The sequence below is a fragment of the Coturnix japonica genome, chromosome 5, assembly GCF_001577835.2.
Source record: "Coturnix japonica isolate 7356 chromosome 5, Coturnix japonica 2.1, whole genome shotgun sequence".
NCBI classification, from domain to species: domain Eukaryota; kingdom Metazoa; phylum Chordata; class Aves; order Galliformes; family Phasianidae; genus Coturnix; species Coturnix japonica.
The window spans coordinates 26,372,552-26,398,172 of NC_029520.1; the positions used below are offsets into that span (position 1 = coordinate 26,372,552).

General features: G+C 33.7%; 1 protein-coding gene across 4 annotated transcripts in view; it reads left to right on the forward strand.

The window, feature by feature from the left end:
• Positions 1–25,621, forward strand: part of RYR3 (ryanodine receptor 3) — a 174,165-nt gene that overhangs the window by 118,752 nt on the left and 29,792 nt on the right. For 3 of the 4 annotated variants that reach the window (XM_032444977.1, XM_032444978.1, XM_032444979.1), the window contains exons 57-76: positions 2,204–2,279; positions 2,458–2,581; positions 3,730–3,845; positions 4,116–4,183; positions 4,994–5,115; positions 9,503–9,552; positions 10,083–10,143; positions 10,235–10,473; positions 10,972–11,053; positions 11,325–11,455; positions 12,087–12,407; positions 13,624–13,864; positions 14,030–14,117; positions 14,227–14,319; positions 17,053–17,073; positions 18,763–18,777; positions 21,388–21,558; positions 22,389–22,448; positions 23,379–23,510; positions 24,007–24,119. In XM_032444977.1, the coding sequence (XP_032300868.1) occupies positions 2,204–2,279; positions 2,458–2,581; positions 3,730–3,845; positions 4,116–4,183; positions 4,994–5,115; positions 9,503–9,552; positions 10,083–10,143; positions 10,235–10,473; positions 10,972–11,053; positions 11,325–11,455; positions 12,087–12,407; positions 13,624–13,864; positions 14,030–14,117; positions 14,227–14,319; positions 17,053–17,073; positions 18,763–18,777; positions 21,388–21,558; positions 22,389–22,448; positions 23,379–23,510; positions 24,007–24,119 (2,324 nt within the window). The remainder of the gene's footprint in view (positions 1–2,203; positions 2,280–2,457; positions 2,582–3,729; positions 3,846–4,115; positions 4,184–4,993; positions 5,116–9,502; positions 9,553–10,082; positions 10,144–10,234; positions 10,474–10,971; positions 11,054–11,324; positions 11,456–12,086; positions 12,408–13,623; positions 13,865–14,029; positions 14,118–14,226; positions 14,320–17,052; positions 17,074–18,762; positions 18,778–21,387; positions 21,559–22,388; positions 22,449–23,378; positions 23,511–24,006; positions 24,120–25,621) is intronic. The other variant, XM_015864781.2, reaches the window with a different exon arrangement.

Genomic DNA, 25,621 nt, shown 5'->3' on the forward strand with positions numbered 1-25,621 from the left:
ATTGATGAGTTGAAATTCAACAGGTTTTATGAGTGTATAGAGATGTGGTAAAGTGCTTGCCATATTTACAGTTTCTGAAACAGATTTATATTCTTTATCTCATCGTAGCTGTCCGTATGATGAAAAACCTGACAGAAAGAATTCATGTTCTTTATTCCAGGTAGATTCATTGAAAGAAAGAAAACTATAAAATGAGATTATCTTTGCTTAGGTGTTTTGGATTTTTGTTTGCTTCTCTTTACTTGAGCCCTACAAATACATACTTTTAAGGTGTGTTTGTACGTTAGTCTTCTTTTATTTTATACACTTTGAAACTCTTCTCTCTCATCCTCTCCCCCACCTTTGTTTTTCCAAGTCTTTTGAAGTATAAAGAGTTCTCTAATATGACCTCACTGATATTTATACTGTCTTTACATTAAGACTTTCTTTGTTCTTGACTATATGTACTGTTGTCTTTTTGTCTAATTTTAGTCATCTGCCCATATTCAGAGAATCATAGAATTGTTTGAGTTGGTCTTAAACAGTGGCCTTAAAGGACGTCTAGTCCAACTCCTCTGCAATGAACAGGGACATCTACAGCATTCTTTCTTCAACTTTTGTCCTTGTCATCCTTCTTTTCCTGCAATAAGTGTTTCCAAGTGAAAAGTGAAACCACTATATGAGTTTCTCTTTTTTTTTCTTAGCCTATTTCCCTTTACCTATCCCTTCCATCTGTTTACATAGAAATACTTTACTTCAATTAATATAAATCATTTCATACTACAACTTGTTATTTCCTTCTCCTTTTCCTCAGTATATGTACTTTTTTAGAGTTCAATTTGTTCAAAAGCATGCTGGCTTGAATGTATGCATTATCCATGTATTGTTGTACATGTATGTCTACAAGCTAAAGATGGTTACTTTCACCTTTTGTCTCTTTGATGCCCTCTTTCAGTCTGTTTTACTAAAGTCTGAACTCCTTATAACTCTTCTAGCTTTCTTTTGTAAGAAGGGATCCCCATTTCCCTGTTCTTCTATGGTCATGGATGAGAATTCAGTCTCCTCAAAAAGCGAGTTAATACTTTTGCAGTTATAATTTAGTACAATTTCACTGTTTGTTTTATTGTTTGTTTGTTTCACTCAGCACTCAAGACTAGTTACTTTATCAGATTATTGCTTTAACATTTCTGTGGTTTTTTTCTTAATTTTCTACGAAAATATCATCTTTCATTCACATTTTGAATTTTGTAACCGTTCTTCCTTCTTTCAAGAGCTCACTGATCCTTATGAGTAAAACTTTTATCCATGGTTCTGTTGTCTTATGTTTTGATTTTTTTCACCATTTATTTTTCTTAGCTAATGTAGTCATTGCCATCATCCTTAAAAACCACCAGTGTTTAGTATTTTCATGTCATTTATAGTTTCTATGTTTGTGCTGAGATAAATGAAATGTACTTCATATTGTTAACTTAGAGATTTTTTCATCGACTCTCCCTTTTTTCATACATTATATAGAAAGTAAAATTTCATATGCCTGATGGACCATGATTCTATCAAACATTATCTATATGAGAAATTGTTGCTCTTGTCATTATTGCCCTCTATAAGTAGCTGTAATGCTACTTCCGGATTTATATGAACAGACTCAAGACCGTAATACCTACTGCAAGAGCCTGCTATAGAGTATTTGTGTGCAGAGAGTTCATATTTCCTAAAAAATGTTTTGATTTAGTTTAGTGTCATCATCTGTGCAGAAAGATTTAACTTTATGTTCTCTGTATATTGTCTACCCATTGTCATTAAAAATAGCCCCTGGGGATGGCTAATGTCTACCTTTAGCATAGATTCTTTTAATGCTAGTTCAACTCTTAAATATCAGGCAATTAGCAAACACTTTCCTTTCATTTAATGCATTACAGTCCCTAGCTTAATAAAAACTAGTTTATGACTAGAGCAATTTAAGAGACAGAATAAGGTAATATTTATAGTAATAATTATTGAGTCTTCTGCTGCTTTATTTGTAAGCATCTGTGTTTCTTTTTCTCACTTTATTGAGGTCAGTTCATGAATGCATAGACCAAGTCACTCAAATGGACTGTGGTTGATGTGGTTGATTTATCAAAGTCTGTAGACTGTGCTCAACACTGTTGACTTAAGTGAGTTTATAGATTTAGTAATAATCTTTTAATTTTTCATCATCTTCTTTTTCCTGATGGCAATGTAGGGAATGGTTGAGGTAATGGCAGAAAACTACCATAATATTTGGGCGAAAAAGAAGAAAATGGAGTTGGAAAGCAAAGGTAAGCCAGAATCCTGTGAACTACACAAAAAAGACAAAATGAGGGAGGAAAATGTCTGAAAGAGGACAGTGTAAGACAATCAAATTTGAATAGTTTCTGTATTTCAATAAAGATAAACCTTAGGGAAAGAAAAAAAAAAAAAAACACCAAACCTTTCAGTTCTCTCGACTCGCCACAGGTGGGGGCAGTCATCCTTTATTGGTACCTTACGACACATTGACAGCCAAGGAGAAATCACGGGACCGTGAAAAGGCACAAGAGCTGTTTAAATTCCTTCAAGTGAATGGCATAGTCATATCACGGTAAGATCCTTGTTTTATTTAACCATTTGCTTGCATTCGGTGCATGAACAATGAACCCCGGAGTCCCCACTAGGGACTCGATGATCTCTGGAGGTCCTTTCCAACCCCTATGATTCTGTGATAATTTTCCTCATCTCACTGCAGTCTGTTAGGTAACATAATTACTGTTTGACAGGCCTTCTGTACATCAAAGTCCCTGTTACATTTATAATCAGAAAGACCCATCTGAAATAGTGAAGACAGCTAGCCTTTTAAATAAGTCCATGATCACAGTAAATACAACGTGCAACGTTATTATAATTCAGCAAACAAATTTGTCAAAAATTCTAAATTAATACTGTAAGAAAATGCCTGTTTTAACATAGTTCTTAAGAAATAAGTTCTGAGTTCTCTTAATGAAGATAGTGGCTATTTTGTGGGCACTTCCTCCTTAACTTGTTCAAATAGGACACTAGATGTTATTACCTCAAAGTATATTAGCCTATGGGGGCTTATTGTGTTAAAATAAAAATAGTTTATTAACATGCTGTGTTTTTGGTATTCAGTAATATAACTGTGAGTTACTGTACCACAGCTAACATTTATTACATCAAAATAACTGAGCACGTGCAAAATTGCAAATTTGCTAGCATTAAGCATTTCTTTAATCTACAGTGTACTCATGAGCAAATTTTTTTGTAAGTTAGATGGCTTTCAGAAGTTTTTTCCAAACCTTGTTATTTTTTTTTTGTTTGTTTGTTTTGTGATCCTGAATTTTTTTTACCTTCATTGAGGTGGGTTTCATTTGTAGCTACAGGAAAAAATGATATTGTTAAACTAGGCACAATGAATCACAAATACTTCTATTTCTTTTCAGTCTTGCATTACTATGTTAGACTGAATGTTTTCTTTTGTGAAGGATCACCTCCCTGAAGTTCTTAGTTTAAAACACATTTTAGATACATACAACCACAGCTATCAAATCTCTTAGAAAAATGATTCTTGCTATGCAATTGATGAGGAAGAGTTGCCATGAGAGGTCATTTTATGTTATTAAGGAAAAATTACCATATGCAGAAGATTATAAGGAATGGAATGCATAATAATACTATAATTGTTTATACTACCATCTTTATCAAAGCAATTTATCTTAACGCTTTCTAATGTAGGGGTCTGAATGACATGGATTTGGATGCTTCATCCATGGAAAAGAGGTTTGCCTTTAAGTTTCTGAAGAAAATTTTAAAATATGTTGACTCTGCTCAAGAGTTCATTGCACATTTGGGTAAGTTGTCAATGTTATTTTGAAAATAGTTCATGTTGATATTTAAATGTTTTAGTTGCTATGTCTAAATTTGTAGTGCCTTCAAGAAAGTATAATTCTGTCTGTTACTTGGTAGATTTTCTTGGACATCTTAGCCAGTAATTAACTGAACAGTTTCTGCTGTTTTGATTACACTCCTTAAAAACTAAGTCTGTAAAGTTATATCAATGTGCTGTTGTGTTTTTTATTGTTAGACAATTTCTTATTCATGCCTTTATTGTATCCTTGCAGAAGCCATTGTTACCAGTGGAAAAACTGAAAAATCTCCACATGATCAAGAAATAAAATTCTTTGCCAAAGTAAGTGATTTAGTATTTCAAGTAATGTAGATATGCCTTCCATTGTACAGAACATGGAATTCTGTAATCTAAGACTGCTTTTCAGATAACAAAGGAAGTATATCTTTCCCTTTTTAAAATTTTTTTTCTGGTTAGCATTGAATGGTGTGTGGTTAAAAGATATTTCCAAATGTGTTCAAAAATACTTCAACATATTTTCTGACTTAAACTATTTCAGCATATTTCAAAATATTTCACTATAATTGTTGGAAAAGATGATACGTGAAAAGAAATGTAGAAGTTAAAAGCAGCTAATTTATTAAATACACTGAACACATACATAATTTCTGAATTTTTTACTCAATATACACTAAAGTCATAGTATTGTCTAATTATTCCTTGGTCATTTCTTAGACTTTTGTGTTGGAAATACAGTAAGACAAATGCTGTCAGTAATTAGATTTTTAGGATTATTTATGAGCTTAAAAAAAAAAGCCCTCTTTTTTTATTTCTAGGCTATTATGTGAAGAGTAGAGAGGAAAATTCCTTTTACTTCAACAGTATTTATTAGTGTTGTATGTGAGAAGAACAGCGATGTAGTATTAGATCCAAGATAGATCTGAGTTACCCTATGCAATATTTATTTATATTTTAATTAAAATTGTAATACTTTAGATTTTTTATTTATATGACTCTGTGTCTGAAATGAGAAAAAACAGCCATTTCAGAGTCTCTAAAATGCTTTGAATTAACTTTAACCAATCAGATCATTGTAGCTACTGAAATCATTGTGTTCTGTGAAAAATACATTTTGTATCTCTGTTTTTTTAGGTTCTTTTGCCATTAGTTGATCAGTACTTTACAAATCACTGCTTGTACTTCCTGTCTTCTCCAACAAAAACACTCAGTAGCAGTGGATATGCATCAAATAAAGAAAAGGAAATGGTAGCAAGGTAAGTAGAAAATTAAGATAACACAACCAGCTTCTATCTGAATAGTAAGAACTTCCCTAGGAAGTTCTTCATACAGCCTACTTTATGGGTTGTTCAAAATCACACTTCCCTAAGATACAATTTTTTTTAGCAGAACAGCAGATACTGAATAGTATTCCTTCTTTTACTATATGTCTGAAGAATTAAATTACACATTGCAATTTATTAATTGTATGTATTGTTACTTATATGTAAATTAAGTTTCGGAATCATTTCCATCACTTTCACTTGTAATGAAGCTTTTTTAATCCTTTTAATATTCCTGTAGAAACAATAGTAAATATTCAAATACTTTAAAAAGCTTTGTGTTGTGAAGTTATATATTTTTTTAAAGTATTCTTGCTTAAAATATATAGCACTGAATGTCTCTCTAGTGTCTTATGTTGTGTGATGACAACATCACTTTATGGATGCTAACAACCTCATTCATGCCATAGCCAACAGCCTACTAAGCAACTCTGCTAGCATTATTATTATTATTATTATTATATATTATATATAATTATCTCCTATTGACTTCATTTTAGGCTGAAGACAACCAGTCATTTCATATTGCTATGCACCATGTTATCAATTGCTCTTCATAGCGTTATCCTGTATTGTCTGGTTTGACATGAACTGAAAACTACAGAAGCTTGTCTGCTTTCAGTTCAGTTGCTAAATAGAGGATATGAAGTATTGATGGAATAGATATTATTTTCCTTTGAGAAGAAAGTAAAAAAACTCAACCTTATCTAAAGTGCATAGTAGCCCTATAATCAAGGAGTGAGGTAAATAGTTTGCCCGTAATTTTTATGTTTATGGTTGTAAATAAACTTTTAACAAAAATGATGATAATATGTAAAAGGGGACAGAATGCAATGTGAGCTTCAGAAGTAGGTTTTAGACCTGAAGTTTTACACATTGAAATGTTAACAGCCTTGCAAAATGCAGTCAGCTTGTGTGAAAGAACGTTCAGAAGATAACAGCTGTCTTAGCTGTCATAGCCAGACTATGGCATAGACGTGACTAGGAATATAAAACATGCCGTTTAATGCGAGTTTTTTCTTCAGTATAGCCAGAATGATGGTAAGAATTTGAGGAAAAAATCAATATTTATAATATTGTTTAAATCTTTCTTACAATACAGTGTTACTTCTAATAGCAGTTTTCCAGCATGTTAGCATCATGTCCCAGGCTTATCTACGCTATTTTCATGCACCCTTGCTTTCAGTTGTGCTGCAAATGACACTCCACAAGCAGTGAAATGAATATTAAACACTAAATAATACACAGGAATAGAAAATCTATTAAGGGAACATCTAGGTTGTGAACTCAGGATGGAATTGTGAAATCTAAATTGCTCATATCTAATTCTCAGGGAATAACATGGCTTTTTTAATGAATTTTATCCTCATTACTTGGGGTTGTGTCACTGATTGTTTTATTGTACAGGTAAAGGAAAATTAAAAAATAGCCTTACATTCTTCCATGACTTTTATCACTAGCTTTGCCATGTTTACTTCATAAACATTTACTTGTGTGTATGCACTTTGCTTATTTCTTCTCATGCTCATGGCTTGTTTTCTAGCTGGAAATGACATAAAATCAAACCAGTACAAATAACTGCATTAGCAGTTGTGTGAAAATCTTTCTCTTAAGGAAAAAAGTGAAGATCAAGAGCATACTGGGGAAGAGGTTACTGAGAAACACTTCAAAGTTTTGTTCTTCACCTTTACCAAATCCAGATAAAGTGATTTCTTGTGACTTTTTGATCAGAATCTCTGTATCTTTATTTACAATTATTTATTTAGATATTTTCTCCTCAGAATACTTGTTAATTAGTTCAGCTCACAAACAGTATAGTAAAAATAAAATCTGTTGTTATAAACTCCTCAAAGAAGTTTTATTTCAGCAAAATGTAAGCCAACTTTATAGGGTAAAAAAAAAAAAAAAAAGCTTTCTGGGCCTAAAACTTCCCTAAGATGAATTTGTATATCAGACTTTATTAAGCAAGACTATATAGCAAGCAGAAATTCTGAAATTTTACTACTTCCAGTGTCAGAATTCACAAACAGCTTGTTGCCTTTCCTCATCTTCCCTCCTGTTTTTCAGTTGGATACACTGAGAAGACAACTGCTTCTGTTATCATTAGAATGGTAGCTAAAAGGAACCAAGACAGGAAATCCCACCCTCATCCTGTGAACCTTTGTTATATGTCTGTGATAGAGTCTGGAATAAAGGGCATGCAAAGGAATATAGCTAGTCACACCCTAGGTAGATTTCAAAGCATTTATAGAAAATCTGACTTATTCTTCATTGAAGCATTGAAACAGTAGACTGTGGTTTAAGAGAGCTTTCATTTACATTCTGTCCAGACGTGACTGAATTTCTATTTTGGAAATCATTCATGCCTAAATCATCAGACTATATGATGCTGCTACAGAGTGCTAATACGTTTCCCCATTTCCACCATGAGCAAATGCTTCATAAGGGGGATAGCATCAAAACCATAAGAAAATGATTCAGTGTGCAACAGAGCTAATACAGTTTAGTTTCTGCTGGATTTGTTTTTCATTGTTGGTATCAGTTTCTGATCAAAGCTTATCCCACTGTTGGGTGATTTAAATAGTCACACGTTTAAATTTTAGAGATCAGAAAATGTGAAAATGCCAGAATGCAGCTTTTTAGGGATAATTATGGATTCTACCTTCTCTGAGCAATTGCTTGTTTCTGCCCTGTCCCAGACTTCTGGAATACAGAAATTTTTTATACAACTGTACTGTGTCAGGTTCAGTTGGAATCAACCATTTGATTCAAAGTTATTCTAGAAATTCAGAGGAGACAGTTTTATTTTATAATATGTTGCCTTTCATGTTTCTACAGTCAACACATAAAGTTGATTAAGTAGGACCATAATCTATTATTCTTGGTGTTTTTGTTGTTTTTTTTTCTCTCTGTTGAAGGTGTGCTACAGGTTATTTTCTGTGGGAGATTTTGTATTATAATTTTCAAACTGGGTTTTACTCTCAAGCTTTCTTACTTGTCAGTTTATCAAATTTCTTTTGCACTGATCACTTTTCTTCAGTACATACAGATTTTGAAAGTAAAGTTTATTTGCTAAGAATTACATTAAGTCCAGGCTGAACTTACTAGGCTCCATCCTTCCATTTTTTTTCCAGCATGCTTATTTTTTTTTCTAAATGATTTCTAATTTATTCTTGCAATTTATTTACTGCTATCTGTTTTTTTTTTTGTTTGTTTGTTTAGTTTTCATTTTTATGTAGCATCTTCTCATACCAGTGTTCCTAATATACTGCTTTACTGAGCTGTCAGGTATATTTTATACAGGAGTACAAGATGGTCTTCCAGTAGCTGGTGAAGTGAGCTCAGGTTTAGGAGGATGGAATTTTCATTTCATTTAATATCGGTCTGTGAATGATCCTATGACTTCCCTCCAGTCCAATTTATAAAGCTAGAGAGATGTTGATAAGTCTTTTGCAAAATGTCTTCATAAAGGCATGTTTAAGTAGTTAGATGTCTAACATTAGAAATTAAGAAATATCTTAGATATCTTTTCCGTTCTTAGTTGAGAAAATTAGCTCTCAGTATTTTCCTCTTAGAGGAGGTATAGTTTTTTTCTTCCTATTTTGAAGATCACAATGACAATCTGTTGTTATTATATTATTAAGAAAACATATCAATTTCTAAGGAATGTTTGCCTCATTTTGTTATATTCTAATTCCATTTGTAAAATGTATTGTGGACAGTAAAAAAGTCTGCCTACCTGTCTTCTGTTTTAGAAGTTAAGGTAGCCCTTCATCTTAATTATCCTATTATTTTGATAGATAGGCTAGAAATACCAAGCTCCTGATGAACTTGTTAGAAATCTCTATTTCAAGATTGATCTTCTAATGTGCAGTGCATAAACACTGTTTGGCAAAATATTTGCAAAGAACACCTTCTCAAATTGTTTGAATTTCTTAGAAGAGCTGTAAAATTACTTTCCCACAAAATATGAAGTAAAACAAGAAAATGCTGCTTGGTTTTTCTTATTAAATTTCTTATTCATAAATAATTTCTTGACATAAAGAATGACTCAACCACATAATACATAATTGTTGGAAACTTCTATAAGAAAACTTAATGTTTCAAGTCATTTCATAATTAGAGAAGCTTAGAAAATGAGAATGCAGAAGCTTCTATGCTTATGCTGCTCAATGCAGTTATTTTGCTACTACCTTCACCTGTGATTCTAAACAGACTTCCCAGATATTGTGTGTTTTCTTTCATATTCTTAGTATTCTCTAAACAAATCTTTAATCTCTGTCTTTCTTGTCTTGCTGTTTTTTCTTCTTTTCTACTTCAGCCTGTTCTGCAAACTAGCTGCTCTTGTTAGACATAGGATCTCAATTTTTGGTAAGTTATCAAGAAAGGTCTTGATAAAGCTAAAAATTTGAAGGATATCCAACAGTTACTTATAAATTCTCGTGCTTTTGTAGTTACTTCTTTTTTGCTTTTCAAGATTCATCATACACTGATTGGTTTGAATTCCATCGTCCAACAGTTGAATCTGATGGGTTAATTTCTTGTTAGCCTAGAGGGATGTGGGTAAATACAACATACCTGTTTCAAAAGTAATGATTAGAAAACTAAGACACCGCAAGATACGAAGCTTGGAATACTGCAAAGTGATGAAAATGAAACCTAAGTAGACCCTAATTACTCTTTTCATTGCTTTTATACAAATGCACTTAAACAAAACAAAAAAATAAAGTTTTGGAACCAGTTGTGACTCTCCCTGCAGTGACACGGGGCAGGACATGCATTCCATGTCTTATTTAACCTGCATACTTTCAATAGTGACGTTTGGGATCATTAGATTATTCTACGTTCTTATTCTATGTTCTCTATGTTATTGTACCCTCACTGTCTCTCTCTCTAAACAGGTAGTGATTCTACAACAATGGTGAGCTGCCTGCACATCTTGGCTCAGTCTCTGGACACTCGGTAAGTTGTAAATTTTCATAACAATTACAAACTATTCAGATGTAGCAGAGGTTTTCAGGGGCAGTTAGATTTTTCCCTTGTTATTTTTCAGAACTGTTATGAAATCAGGATCTGAGCTTGTTAAAGCTGGATTGAGAGCTTTTTTTGAAAATGCAGCTGAAGATCTGGAAAAAACTTCAGAAAATCTTAAACTTGGAAAATTTACCCATTCACGAACACAAATCAAAGGTGTTTCACAGAATATCAATTATACTACAGTAGCATTGCTACCTGTCTTGACATCAATTTTCGAGCATATTTCACAGTATCATTTTGGAGTTGATTTGCTTTGTAAGTATTTTATTTCATTTTGAAGTTTATTATGTTACAATAATGCAAACACCTTTTTAACAGTTAATGATGCAAGTTTCCCACAGAAGATAAGTTTGCTTAATTTTGTTACTTTTTTTTTTTTTTTGCCTTATTAGATTAAAGAAAACTCTCATTTCTATTCCTTGTGGTTTTGTTTCCATATGTTAGAGAAACTTTTTTTTTCTTCATTATTTTATTTTAAAGTTTCCTTGAATATTATTTTTTCTCTTGTATTTTAGTTTTAAAATTTTTTGAGGTGCAGCAATATGTTGTTCCAAACTTTCTTATTCCTGGGTGTTACACTCATAGGCTGTTGTGGTTTAGATTGAAATTACATTCTACAAACATGATAATCTGCACTGTTTTATTAACAAATGCTTGTTAGCCTCTTGGAATATCTGATGATCTGTCATTGTTTCTATATTTAGAAAGTTTAGCTGAATAAATACTTATTATCTGCTTCTTATTTTTCTCTAGTGGGTGATGTACAAGTTTCATGTTACAGAATTCTTTGTAGCCTCTATTCCCTTGGGACTGGGAAGAACATCTATGTTGAAAGGTATTGAGTGAAAAACTCAGCACATGAAAATCTTTTTTATTAGGAATATATTCTTAATGTACTAAAACAGTTTGAATGAAATGTAAATGAGAAAACAGTTTGAAGGTGGTTAATATTCAGTTTGGGTTTAATGTAGTTGCCTGTATCTTAGAATTCAGTTCTACACAAAGAAATGCCTGTTAATGTTAATGCAGTTATGTAATATATGCTAGAAACTGGAAGCCTAGTAAAAATCTTTTCTTTGGTAACTTTTAGTATCTGTCATATACAGGCAACGTCCTGCACTTGGTGAGTGCTTAGCATCTCTTGCAGCAGCCATTCCAGTAGCATTCCTTGAACCTTCTCTCAACCACTACAACCCATTGTCTGTCTTCAACACAAAAAGTGCAAGAGAAAGAGCAAGTAAGTACTATTCCTCAGTGAGAGAAGGAGGAGGAAAGCTGTTTACTCCTATCCAAATGTTAGAAACAAATTGTAATAATTGGAGAGAGAAAAAAAAAAAAAAAGACAAAGCTCCTATCATTGCTATAAGATTACTTGCCATTTTAATGTTGTTCAGTATTGTTAAGACTGTTAACGTTGTTCCCTTTCCTCTAGCAGATGTCAGTGCTTTTTTTATGTGTACAGGAAAAATATCATTCTTGCTTAGTTGTTTAACAGTAATCTAATGCAGTTCTACATAAAGATGTTCTGACAGAACGTGACTGTGATTCCGTGTAACCTTAATGAACAGGTGTCTTTTTACATAGTTTTTCTTCACATGTTTCTATCCCACTTGAGTCTTGAGAAATTCTTATATCTGTCTCAAGTGGGAGACAGATGTGTGAAGTGTTTGTAAACAAGGTGTACTTGAATTTTAATTTTACTCGTAACCTTAAACTGTTTGCTGTATTACTCAAAACTAGCCTGTATGCTGAAATACAGCAAAACTTTTCTTTGTATTTTGGATTTAAACTTAAATGAATGTAGATGTTCTCCCTGTGCTTTGTTAATTAACCTCTTCACATTCTACTCTTTCCTTTCCTGCCTGCAGTTTTAGGTATGCCTGATACAGTAGAGGAGATGTGTCCAGAGATCCCTCAGCTGGATGGACTGATAAAGGAAATTAATAATTTAGCAGAGTCTGGAGCAAGATATACTGAAATGCCTCATGTAATTGAGGTTATCTTACCCATGCTGTGCAACTATTTGTCCTACTGGTGGGAACGAGGGTCTGAAAGTGTTCCTGAAAGCGCTGGGCCTTTCTGTACAATGATAACATCTGAGCATCTGAGCATCATTCTGGGAAATATTCTGAAAATCATTAACAACAATTTGGGAATAGATGAAGCATCTTGGATGAAAAGAATTGCAGGTACTCTAAATATTTCTAAAGAGTATTTGTATCCAATAATATGTAATTACTGAATTATAATTTACCATATTACCCCCAAGATATAATATTTTTTAATTAAAAATAGAAGGATGGTTCAGTAAAAAGCAGATAAGGAACAATAACATTTTAAGTTCAATATTATTTTTATGTATGCACTGTATCCTCACTGTAAGAAGAGATATAGTGTAATTCTTGCAAGAGTTTTTTACTCTAGTGAGCTGCATTATATCATGAGCATTTTAGCTTGCTGAAGTCCAAAAAGGAATTTTTGCCTACTGTATCCCATATCCTCCCCCCGATCTAAAAAAAAAAAAAAAAAAAGGAACGCGACTTGCCAAAACGATGGTAGTTAAATTGTCCTGGTAGCCAGAAGTATCCTGGGGTGCATCACAGCAAGCAAGCACAGCACTGTTGGTAGATGGAAGGTATCATCCTACTCTGCTCTGTGCTGGTGCAACATCATATTGAGTTTAGGATACCACGATATATGAAGGACTCAAAGCTAGCAATGAGCATCTAAAGGAAGGCTACAAAGATGGTGATGGGCCTGGAAACATGATTTATGAGGAACAGATGAGGTCCCTTGCCTTGTGCAATCTATAGATGCCTGAAGGGAGCCCTCTTAACAGCCTTAGAGCTTCATCATGAAGGGAGCAAAGGGGCATCTCATCTCTGATCAGCTCTCTGATTCTAATTCTGTGACAACGACAGGACCGGAGGGAACACTATGGAGCTGTATTTGGGGAGAATCAAGTTGGTGCTAGGGAAAGGTTCTTCATCAGAGGGCTGTCAAGCACAGGAACAGGCTTCCCAGGGCAATGGTCATGGTGCAGAGCCTGATGGATTTCAAGAATGATTTGAACAGCTACAGAATTAAGTTTTTTTGAGGGGGGTGACACATATAGTCAGGAGTTGGACACAATTATCTCTTTCAAATTATGATGTTCTACAATCCTGTGATATAATACTGAAATATGTAATCTGAATTCCCAGTAACTGGCTTTTAATCTCTCAGTACACATGATTGAGAAAGCTGCATTCATAATTTAATAGTTTCACAGTGCTTCAGAAATATGTGGAGCACTATAGTACTATGACCTTGGTTGCCTGTAACTACAGAGGATTCACATTAGTACAATTAGAAGAACTGACTGTTTATTAACCTTAAGATCAAATATTTTTTTTTTTTGTGTAGTTTATGCTCAGCCTATCATCAGCAAAGCCAGACCTGATCTGCTGAAAACTCACTTTATTCCAACACTGGAGAAATTGAAGAAGAAAGCTATAAAGATTGTGATGGAAGAGGAGCAACTGAAAGCAGATAGTAAAAGTGACACTCAAGAAGCTGAGCTGCTTATCCTTGATGAGTTTGCCGTTCTTTGTAGAGACCTCTATGCCTTCTATCCAATGCTGATACGTTATGTAGACAACAACAGGTAAACTAATAATAGAACTCAACAATTAAACAACCCAATGTTATTACACAAGAGTATCCCTTTCAGAAGGAGGGGGGGAGAGAGAAATACTCAGTAAAAGAGTTTTTTATTAAAAATCACATTTTAAACTTGTTAATTTTATTTTCATTTCTTTCTTTTAATCAGAGCCAACTGGCTAAAGAAACCAGATGCAGATTCTGATGAACTGTTTCGAATGGTGGCTGAAGTTTTTATCCTCTGGTGCAAATCACATGTAAGATAAGACGTATACTTTTTTCCCCGATTCAGTATATCCATAAATCTAAATGAAGTACTTGTGAATGAATGGATTGGTAGTTACTTGTTTATGTATTTATTTATAGAATTTCAAAAGAGAAGAACAAAATTTTGTCATTCAGAATGAAATCAACAATTTGGCATTTTTAACAGGAGATACCAAGAGCAAGATGTCTAAAGTAAGTTAATAACAATTTTTGGATCAACTCAGTCTTTCACCACATGTTTAATATGTTAGAAGTCTCTGAAAATCTGCTTAGATTGCTGCTTCTTGGCTGATGGAAGAAACAAAAAATAGCGTTGCTTATTGATGACAGACGTGGAAACAGATATGCACAATGAAGGTTAAGTGTCTTAGAATTAGTTATTAAATCTCTTCTAAATTTTCAAAGACAGAAGATTAAAGCATAGAACTTGATTTGAAGTAGCTTCACGTATAAGAGGACACAGGTTGTAATGCAGGTTGTTGGTCCTTTAAAAAAATAAAAAGAGGATCTTTTGTAAAATAAGTGAAGAAATATTGACTGCCTGAACTTTTTCTTGTGCATTTCAGTATTGTTCTATCAGGTTTGATGGAAGGAGTGCTGTATTTGCGTATAAGTCTTCATTTATACATAAAGGGTGCCACGTGTGTGCTGTTTTTCTTGTTTCTTATTAATGACTTTGTTCATTTCTTTTTTACTCATTTTCAATATGATAAGATGCTGACATGATGATGGGAAAATGCATTTGTTACCTTCATAACAGAGAAAATGTCAAGGTAAAAAGTGTCTCTGACATTAGCTGAGGGAGACTGCTTTACTCATAACAAGATTCACAAGTGAGTTGAAAACTAATTGCAAATTAGTGTTGGTAAACATAGCAAAGAACCTTTTCATTTATTCATATCTATAATGTGCTTAGAGAAATCCTTATGAAAGTATTCCATGGACGGAGTAAGTTTTATTTGTTTGTTTCTGTATATTCTGATTTTATCTGTAACTCAGCTACTACATACGTCACACTTTATATAGTAAAGAGCCAGAGAAAAAAAGTCTCTTTGAATATTTAAAAATTCTCTTGAAAAAATTCTTTACTTTTTTTCTACATTTGGAAACCCAGTTTGGGCAAATGCTGTTGTTGGAAAATTTACAACTAAACATATCAGATCAATTTCTCATTGTTGGATCACAAATGATAGTGAATAGCAGTTCTCAAACTATGCAGAGAATTCTGTATTTGAAGGAAAGGAAATATTTAATGCATTTTCTTGTTTTCAAGATGCAGCTCCAAGAGAACAGTAAGAGTTGTCTGTGTAATTGAGTAAGAATTGAGTTGTCTGTATAATCCTCATTAGTAAGGCAAGTATTAGTAAATACTAGGAGGCAAATTCCAGGCTATATGTGATGTTAATCGCACACTAACACAAAACTCTAATATGGCACTTGTTAAGTATACATATAACACATATATTTTCACATTTTTATGTTATAATTGGTCTGAGGAAATAGGAATGCAATCTAATTTTTTAATTTCAATTCATGGTAAATTAGAATCATATCATAAATATTTAATCTAAATTGAGTTTCACAGAAGAATTGGTAACATGACATAAACTGTTGTCACACTGCAGTCAGTCTGGCATGGCAGGAACAACGAAACAAATCAGCAAAAAAAAAAAACCAACCCTGAAACCAGTAAAAGAATCCTTCATAATGTTTTGATTTTAATAAAATCAGAGGAATTCAGCATCAAGAATTGATATAACCCATAGTTGAAAGGCTTTGGTTTTGAGATTAGATATTCAAATACTTGTTGTGTAAATTTTAAGTAATATATTGCTATACATATGGATTTGGATGCCTGTGTAAATATGCTTTTCTTTGTTTGGGTATAGAAACACAGGGAGAATATGCAAATTTTTTACATGCATATGAATTCTTATAATAATGAAAAATCACGGTGTTTAAGGATGTTATACCTGGTTATTGCTAATATAGAGACAGAAATGGAACTCAATATTATTCATGACCGGGTATTTTGCTAAAATTGTAGCATAGCTGTGTGAACTGATTGCAGAACAATTGCAGATCACTTAGGCAATTTTTTTATAATTATGTAAAATCCCTGGTCCAATACACAAGGCAATATTTAGATATGTTGGTTTTATATATGTGTTTTATAATCAGGAAATTGATAATATTTTATGTCGTGAAAGCATTCTTAAAGATAAGTGCATTTATTAATGTACACATTTAGATCTGAATATGAGCAAGAAAATACCTTAACTACCCTAACTTCAGGATATGCTAAAAGGTTTGTTCCTTACTGATATAATCATAGGGTAATCAAAAGCACATATTACATTAGAGGAATAGTATATTTTATAATTATCTACTTGAATATTGACAGTTTAGAAAGTAACTGTTTTGTGTATGACAATGGAATAATTAGCACTTTGCCCTTATTAGCAATTTCTCTTTGCTTACATTTGTTTAATACTGCAATTATATAAAGTATTTATCTGGTACAAGAATGTGGAGATACATTCATGTGAATGTTGGTACTGGCAATCAGTCCAAGAAACAATAGTTCAGTCTATTAAAGGAGAAGGGATCTCTGCTGATCTCAGACAGCTTTAAGCAAGTCTGCCTTACTGCAGAGACATAATGAGTTTTTTTAATATTTAGGATATTGTATTGATAGTAATATGGGGTATATATCAATTGTGGAAGGTTCTATATCTTCATATGCCATATGCAGGAAAAAGAGATACAGCGAGCGAACAAATTAGGATTAAGTTATTTTTCCAAAGCTAGTAACAGTGGTACACCATTGTGATTTCATTATACTAAACTTGTTAATATTTCCTCAAATAAACTTAATAACAGCTGAGAAAGTTTTTTAATCTTTCTTTTCTAAAAAAATGGCAGCAGAGTGCTCGGAGGGGAATGGTAAGTTAGAGAACTTTCAGTCTGGGAGAGGCTGGTAACACAGACTGCATTGAAATAAGTGTTGAAATAGAGAATTTGAATTTCAGCCACTGACCTGTTTATTTGGTTGCTTTTTTTGTTTGACTGGTTGTTGGCTTTTTTCCAAAGCTTTCATTGGTTTCTGGATGAAATGGCATTTTTATTAAGTTGTAATAATTCCCTATTGTGTTTTACAGTTAATTGGGATAAAAGGCTAAATGTTGACATTTACTTTTACACAGTAAAGGTGTAATACATATGTGGGCAATTTTTATGTGTAAGCTTTGGAATCAGAAACTTCAGTTACCAAACACTTGGAATTCCTAATGAAGTTTTATTATATCAACCCACACTTATTAACTTGTATCTATTTTTTACAAAGTCTTCGGATAGGCCTATTAGACAAGTCTGAGGCTGTCAAATAATTCCAGTTTGTATAGGTAATAGCATTGTGGTGGTGCCCATTTGTAATATGCAGTGCATGTTATCTGCAAATTTGTGATTATTGGAGAATTTTATACTGGGTTTTTCTGCAAGAACTTGAGCTCTATTGTTTGAGAATATTTCCTTTGATTATATTGTGGCAGATTATGTAGGGATTACTTTAGAGGTCATTTCAAATAAATTAACGTCTTGTTTTTACTTCTATTTAGGCTGTATCTGATGAGCGATGTCTGTGCAGAATCTACATATTTCACACTTTTGAGTTAAATTTTATTTTTCTGAGAACAGTATTGAAAATTTAATGCTTAATTTGATTATTAGTCTGTTGTTCTTCACTTGCAGGTGGTCTTCATTATTATGTGACATAAACATAGTGGGATATAAAAGAGATTTTAATAATAGCTTGATGTCAGAATTTTGAAGCCAAAAAGGAAACTTGTTTGGTTTTATGAGTTGTTATTTTTGTTTTTAAACTAAAGTTTCCTATAATATTTTCCCATACCCAGTCAAGGACTATTTTATGTTATAGCTGAATTTTTGTGCTGTTTTACTGTAACAAGAAGGTCTTGTTATCTTTCTGAGATTACACGACACAGCGATAACCCAGCTTTGGGTGAGAATACCTGGTTTATTTAACTGCATATGTATGTTATTAAAATAACACAGGAGAAAAAGTGTATGTATGAGTTACAGCTAAGTTTACAAAAGTGCTCTCGAAGTGAGTACTGCTGAGAGATGTGAGCTTAACTCAAGTTTTCTCTCAGGCTACCAAGAAAACATTTTACACAGTGGAAAAAAATGTGTACATAAATGAAATGTCACATCTTCACAGTGCTGTTTGTGGGAGGGGGTAGGAAAGGGTTATATCAGTGAAATATTTTTCATTATTGTGTTATCTAGGCATGGCTCTTTTTAATAATATGGGAAAAGATGCGATGATGACATATTGTTATGCTTAATTATTAGATGTGCAAGTGTTAGTGTATAATGTTATGCTGAATAGCAAGATAAGATTAGAAATTCAGTCGTTTATTAGAAAGTAAGCTGGATAAAAGTTATTTCGTTAAGTTTTCTTTTGATTATACATACATGGTTTGTTTATTTTTAGCTACAAACTTACAGTAAGTTTTGTCTTAGTAGAGCTGAGTAAGTTTATTACTAACCTGTAAGCTGTCATCTTTTCATCTCTTTTACTTATGTTTTTCCCTTTATTTTTCTTTCATACAGGCCATGCAAGTAAAGGTACAGGTCAAAGTGCATGATGTGTCTTTGTTTTAGCTTTAGAGATAATCAGGCTCCAAGCATTCTTTCCATTGACCATAGCAGTGGCGTCACAAATTTGAAGGCCCCAGTCCCTTAAACTATCTCACAGTGAAAGTGATGTTCAAGCAGAGCAGCTGAAATTGCCTTCAGATCACCCAGATGTTTATTTACTTTAAAATGTAGCAAAGTTTCATTTTTTTAATTTAGATGAACATTTCCCCTCTGCTGTCCTTCTGCATTCTGCTTTGGTTTTGATTTGGCTTCCATTGTGTTTTCGTTTTCTAGTATATTGAAGCAGACATTCTAACTAAGTAGAGTCATTGCAAACATGTATTTGGCTTATGATATTCATGAAAAGTATGTGGGACAAACATGCTATAACTTGTACCGTGTCTTCAGGTGAATAGTGGATTGCAATAGAGTGAATTAAGTCCAATTAGGTACAGAGTTGAAATACTACCTTTTGCCAAAATTAAAATAATTCTTCATAATCATGTGAAGTGCAAGGATGCTTTTCAGTAATCCTTGTATTCAAGACTTCCTTAGTCTCTAATGAACCATAGTTCATCTTGGCATCATTCGTATTAACTTTTTAAATAAAATTTTATGATACAGATGCATACTTTACAACTTACGGTGTGCTCTTCATTAGTGATGCGTAATCAAGAGTAAAGTGAATCCTTTGGCATCCATTTGAATGGTTTCCCCTTTCATCTTTCCTTTCAATCTGTGACTGGAGAAGCAGAATGGTGCCTGATGGTGATTTAAAGAGTTCTTAATCAACTGAACTGGAAGCCTAAGTTAAAATTGAGCCATTGTGGTAAACAGTCCTCATTCTGATCTTGGATTTTGTCAGACTTTCCCGTAACTGTATTATTATTTAGGTTTCTCTTTGTGACTCTACTTAATCAGAAAGGTTTGCAAACAGACAGCAGAACATGATGGCAGAGGCAGAATGGATCTTTTTTTTTTTTTTTCATGTTTTAAAAGGTTTAAGCTTTTTTTTTTTTTTTTTTTTTAACTTATTCATACCCAGTTATTAATCTAAAAAAAAGAAAATAAGGAAAATTAGATGTGTAAAATGTCCCCAGGCATAAAGATGCAAAAAAGCAAAACAATCCTCGTCCTTTTCCTTTTTTTTTTTTAATTTTTAATTTTTTTTAATATATACATGTGTATATTTTGGTATTCCTAACTTAAGATGCATAGTGACGCCACTGGAATATAGTGATACATTGTGGGACTTGTTTGTCTGCTGTCAATGTAGAGTACAAATAATGCCATTACATCATTGCTTTTTCTGAGGCACTTCCACACTTCAAAAGCAAAGCTTTGAGGCAGAGTACTCTCTTGCAATTGCTAGTTCCTTGAGAAAGGAAGCCACATCCCTTGTGAGTTCCCTCTGACCTGCAAAAATGCTCTCAACACCAGCTGCATACACAGGGATTCACCATCTAGAAGAAAGTACCTGCCAAAATTTACCACCAAATAGAATATGTACGGCTACTTTTTTTCCTTTCAGTGATTACTGTGATAATAGCATGGCAATAATTCATAAATATGAACTGCAATAAATTCTGCTGCATTCTTATTTGGAACATAATATAACAAGTAAACAGTAGCCAGCAAAACTTAATTGACAGAGGGAAAAGGATGTGGAGGGTTAAATGCAAGCATCCGCTGTTTTGTAGTGTTTTATCAGCCTGGAGGCCTAGTCCTGAAATATTGTCTTAGGCAAAACTCCCCTTGCGTGTAGTAGGAGTTTAATCTAGGTACAAAATTCAGAACTGGGCTATTTTTATGTTGTTGTTGTTTACCATATGTTCATTAAATATATGGGTCTGTTCTAAAGATTTTGGTTCTCTGTCTTATAAATGAAAAGTTGCGTGAGATATTGTTGTATTCTGTCTATTGTAAGAAGATCGGACAAATCTGTTGTGTGTTTACTTCTGTGTCTCTTTGGTCTCCTTTTCCTCTTATTCATCACCTGCAAAGCTGCTAAAAGGATTAACAGATTTACTTATATTAGCCGAATCCGAAGGACAGTGCTTTTCCCAGAGGCATTGTTTCATTGGCATTTTATTACATTGAATCAAAGTCTTTTAGATAGCAGTATTTTTCATTTGAGGCAAATCAGACAATATTCACTCACTCAGACCCTACTTGTCTGTATCTTTATGTAAGTTTCTAAGAAAAATATAAGCATCTTGAATTTGTCTCTATAGCTTTGCAAAGTAATATTGTCCCCAGAGACTGACCCAGCTTTTAACTCTAGAGTTGTTTCTGGTTTGAGAGGAAAAGTACAGAAAATATAGTTAGATTCATATATGTGAACGCATAAAATACTATCTTGCTACTATTGAAATCTTACTTTTACTGCAATTGGAGCATATAAAAAGTATTCCTTTATATTTCCCACTGAAGACTGTACACTCTCCCTCTAATGCAGCACTTTTAGTTAATATACATAGGAACATAGTTTCCTTGGACCATTAGGGGAAGAACATGTTGAAAAAGGGTGTGCTTGGAGAATAATTACATCCATTTACCTTCCTATCATTTATTTAATTTTAATATATTTTCTTACAGTCTGGAGGACAAGACCAAGAGAGGAAGAAATCAAAACGCAGAGGGGATTTGTACTCCATACAAACATCCTTGATTGTAGCTGCACTTAAAAAGATGCTTCCTATCGGCTTGAATATGTGTACTCCAGGAGATCAAGAGCTCATCTCATTGGCTAAGACCAGATATAGCCATGTAAGTAAATAACGAAGAATTAACAGAAGTTTAATAACCTGAGACGTAAATATCTAAGCAGTTTGTATAGTAAAAATGTCAATGCACTGCATGCAATTATGGCTTCTAATTGTGAAGAATTTTGAAGTGGACACAGTAGTGAGTACAGACAGCTACCATTGTTTCCATGTCATTTTCCATTTCTATACAGTGTACACTTAGATGTACATGTGGCAAGTGGACAGGTGACTAGAGTGCAGCCCTGCAGAAAGGGATTTTGGGTGATAGTAAGCTCAGTATGAATGAACAGTGTGTCCTGGCAACCAGAAGGGCCAACCTTATTCTGGGGTACCTTAAACACAGTAGATCTAACTAGTCAAAAGAAATGACTGTCTTGTCCTGCAATATTTAGCCTTGGTGCAGTATTACCTTCAAGTAATGTGTACAGTTTGGGGTTCAAAAGTATAAGCATGTAAAGCTGTTATAGATATGAACTATAAAACTATGGATATAAAAATATTATGAAGTGCTCAAAGGAGGGCAAACAAAGATGGGGAAGTGTCTGCAGGGCAAGGCATATGAGGTCTCTTGGCTTGTTCGTTCAGCCCAGAGAACAAGAGGCAACGGGGAGGCCTCATTCTTGCCTGGGACTTACTCATGAGTGGAAGCAGAGGGCAAGCTCTGATCTCTTTCCTCTGGTGACAGCAGTAGTTTTGTGGTCACGATTAAGGAAAGCCTTCATCCCAAGCCCTTCTGGTAATTTATGTACTTTCCAGCACTGAAACAGTAACTATTTGATGTTGTGCATGAATCATATTCACAAACTGAAAAATACTTGTACCTTTCTACAGAGGGACACTGATGAAGAAGTCAAAGAACATATACGTAACAACTTACATTTGCAGGAAAAGGTAATAATAAAAGAAAATCTGTCTTAAAGATGCAGGTGTGGCATAGCACTATTAAACATGAAAACTGCAATTGTTTATTACAGTCTTGGTACTAAAGGACAAAAAGTGAAAAGCTATTATAAAAGTTACCATTTCATTATTTTTCCTTATAATATTTTCAAGGCAATAAGTGGTTTCTTGATGGCTTTGGCTGGTATTATGTTCAAAAATCATGCCCATTGATCTTAAGTTCTTATTCAAGTAGTTCATTTTTCTTTAGCAGAGAATGACTGTCTTGTTGCTAATAAATTTGAGCTTTCTCAATTTAGACACAGTAAGTATTCCAGTGTGTTTCTTGGTATATACTTCTGGAGTGTTGAAAAAAAGCCCAAACTATGGGCTTTTGTTGGCTGTGACTCTTCACCTACTGAAATTCCAGCTGTCTTTAATAAAATCTGTAAAACGGCTTTACACTGTACTGAGTGCAGAAGCCCAGTAATCTCAGCGTTAAATGTGCTACCTTATTTGAAATACAGATGTATCTGTGCAGTTTGAGAAAATAAAAACACAGAACCTTTCTTGAAAACTGAGTTCAGAATCTAAGGCTACTTTTCTGAGCAACCAGCAAATGCTAATCTGGACTAAAAGGGACAGATAAAATGGGTACATATATAATATTCTTCATTATGCCACAAGGCTGCAGAACAGGCTGCCCAGAGAAGCTGTGGGTACAGCATGTCTGGAGGTGTTCAAGATGGGGTTGGATGGGGCCCCGGAAAGCCTGAGCTGGTGGGTGGCAGCCCTGCCCATGCTAGGTGGGTTAGAACTGCGTGGGCTTTCTGGTCTCTTCCAACACAGCTATTCTATATGGTTCTACAAGACAAATAGTGGTGGTAGTCCAATTCACTATCTTCATTCAGCGTGCTAAGTATGAGATATGTTGCTTTTTAGTCTGATGATCCAGCTGTGAAATGGCAGTTAAATCTATATAAAGACATTCTGAAGAGCGATGAGCCTTCTGACCCTGAGAAAAATGTGGAACGTGTGCAGAGGATATCAGCTGCTCTCTATCATCTAGATCAGGTATAAATTTATATATCTCTACTCTGCTTGTTTTAAACTAGAATGAGGTTATTACCTCATAGAAATGATTTCCCATTAAGTTAGTGTCATTATTAACGTTTCCAGATAAGAGTAATTATTATACATGCATGCACGCACACACACCCATGTGCATATATGCAACGTTTTAAATGATACCTGCCTCAGTACCTAAGTTTACGTCCAGAGAAAACTCAGGACATATTTGCCTCTGCAAATACATTCACATCAAGGAGTCCCATCCATATGATATTCTTAAGCCTCTCTGTATAAATTCAGAGGTATTGAATATAAAGCCCAGAGGATTTTTTAAAATTACTTAAAAACAAAACCAAAAAACAGATCTGTTTCCAAATAAAGCAGAACATTGTGATATTTTATAATTTGTTAACTATGTGGCTATCAGTGGCTAACAATGAAACTTTGAATAAAAGGTGAAGAGTTTCTATTGTATATACTAAAATGCATTTTCCCATAGGTTGAACAACCACTGAGATCAAAGAAAGCTGTTTGGCACAAACTTCTGTCAAAACAACGCAAAAGAGCTGTTGTTGCTTGTTTTAGAATGGCACCGTTATACAACCTACCCAGGTAAATGGCTGAAAGATTCATTCTTCCATAACTTTCCTTTACATTTATCAGTGGAAATGTTCTACTTGTATGTATAACTACAAGTTTGCTAGTTGTTTAGCTTATGTGATAGAGCTTAAAAGACAAAAGTGTTGGTTAGGTTATCAGCTAATTCCTCACAGCAGCAAAATATTTCTCTTAAGACAAATAACCAGAGGGGAAAAAAGCCATAGGAATTACACTGCTTCAAAATCAAAATGCTTCATTTTTGCCAGCTGTTCTCTGTATTCCACCAAGTTTTCTGTGAAAATTATAAATTATGTTAAGGTGCATTTGCTCTTTCTGTCTCTCTTTTTTTTTTTTTTTTTTTTTTCCCCCCACCTCTGATTAATTGTGATTTAATCTTCTGCGTTTGTATTATTATTACTTATATAATTATTTTTGGTATGGCTTTTCTATTGCATGGATGCTCCACGCTTATGTAAGGAAATCTTTAGATATTGTGTCAGAATGTTGCATTAAAGCGGGTACTGGGGTAGAACAGTTCAGAGTGAGATTCTGGAAATGTGTTTTGCTCGGCTTATTAATTCAGTAGAAACCACCACGTCTGAGAGAAAGTGCATCCTGTGCCTATGTCCGTCTGCCCAAGTATTAATACCATGTGGCTTGGCGTCCTTACCCTTACCCTATTCCTTTTCAATGCATCTGCTTTATATTCAGATAGAACCTAAGAACATCACTAATTAGATTTGCTTCTTAACTTCTTTTGTGCTCTTTCCTCTTCAGTGTTTAATGTTTTTGTGCACTGATTTATATACATGTTTCATGTTAGCTAAAGGTCTGTAGCTTTGCCACTAATGTACTGAGAAAAATGCTAGGTACGCACAAGACAAAACTTCAGCTGTAAAAGTAAAACAATTATGAAAACTAGCAGTTGTACATTATAGCAGTTTCTCTAAACTTTCCCATTGCTACCAAGCAGTTCTTATTGAGACAGAGAAAATGAAAAGGTTTAACGGCAACACAAAACCAAACCAATTAGATCTGAAGTATTGACTTTATTATTTTTACAAGTTATCTTTAGAAAAAACAAGAGAAAATCGTAGATATCTCACTAGAACATTTTTGTGAGTGGTTTTTATATCAGTAATCATTAAATAAGTGTGCAGAATATAAATGAGCACCCAAATGATAAAAATAGTTCATCTTATTTTTGTCTTAAAGATATATAAATATTTAGGATTCTTAAGGTTGATGGAAAATATGCCAAGAGCTCAAATGGGTTCTGGATCTAAAAAGTGGGGTTGTTTCTTCTCAAGCTTTGTGGTACATCCATTCTATGGTGGAGCTTACACCTCATTTCAGTATGAAGATTAAGCAAATCTGTCCAGTTATTTCTTCCCTCAGATTCTAAAAACAAATTCTGATAAAACTATTTTTACTGATTTATTTTTGTGTGTATTTCAAAAAAGGCAAGGGCAAAAGCGATCCTTGATAGATGTAGAACAAAGTTTTAAACTTCA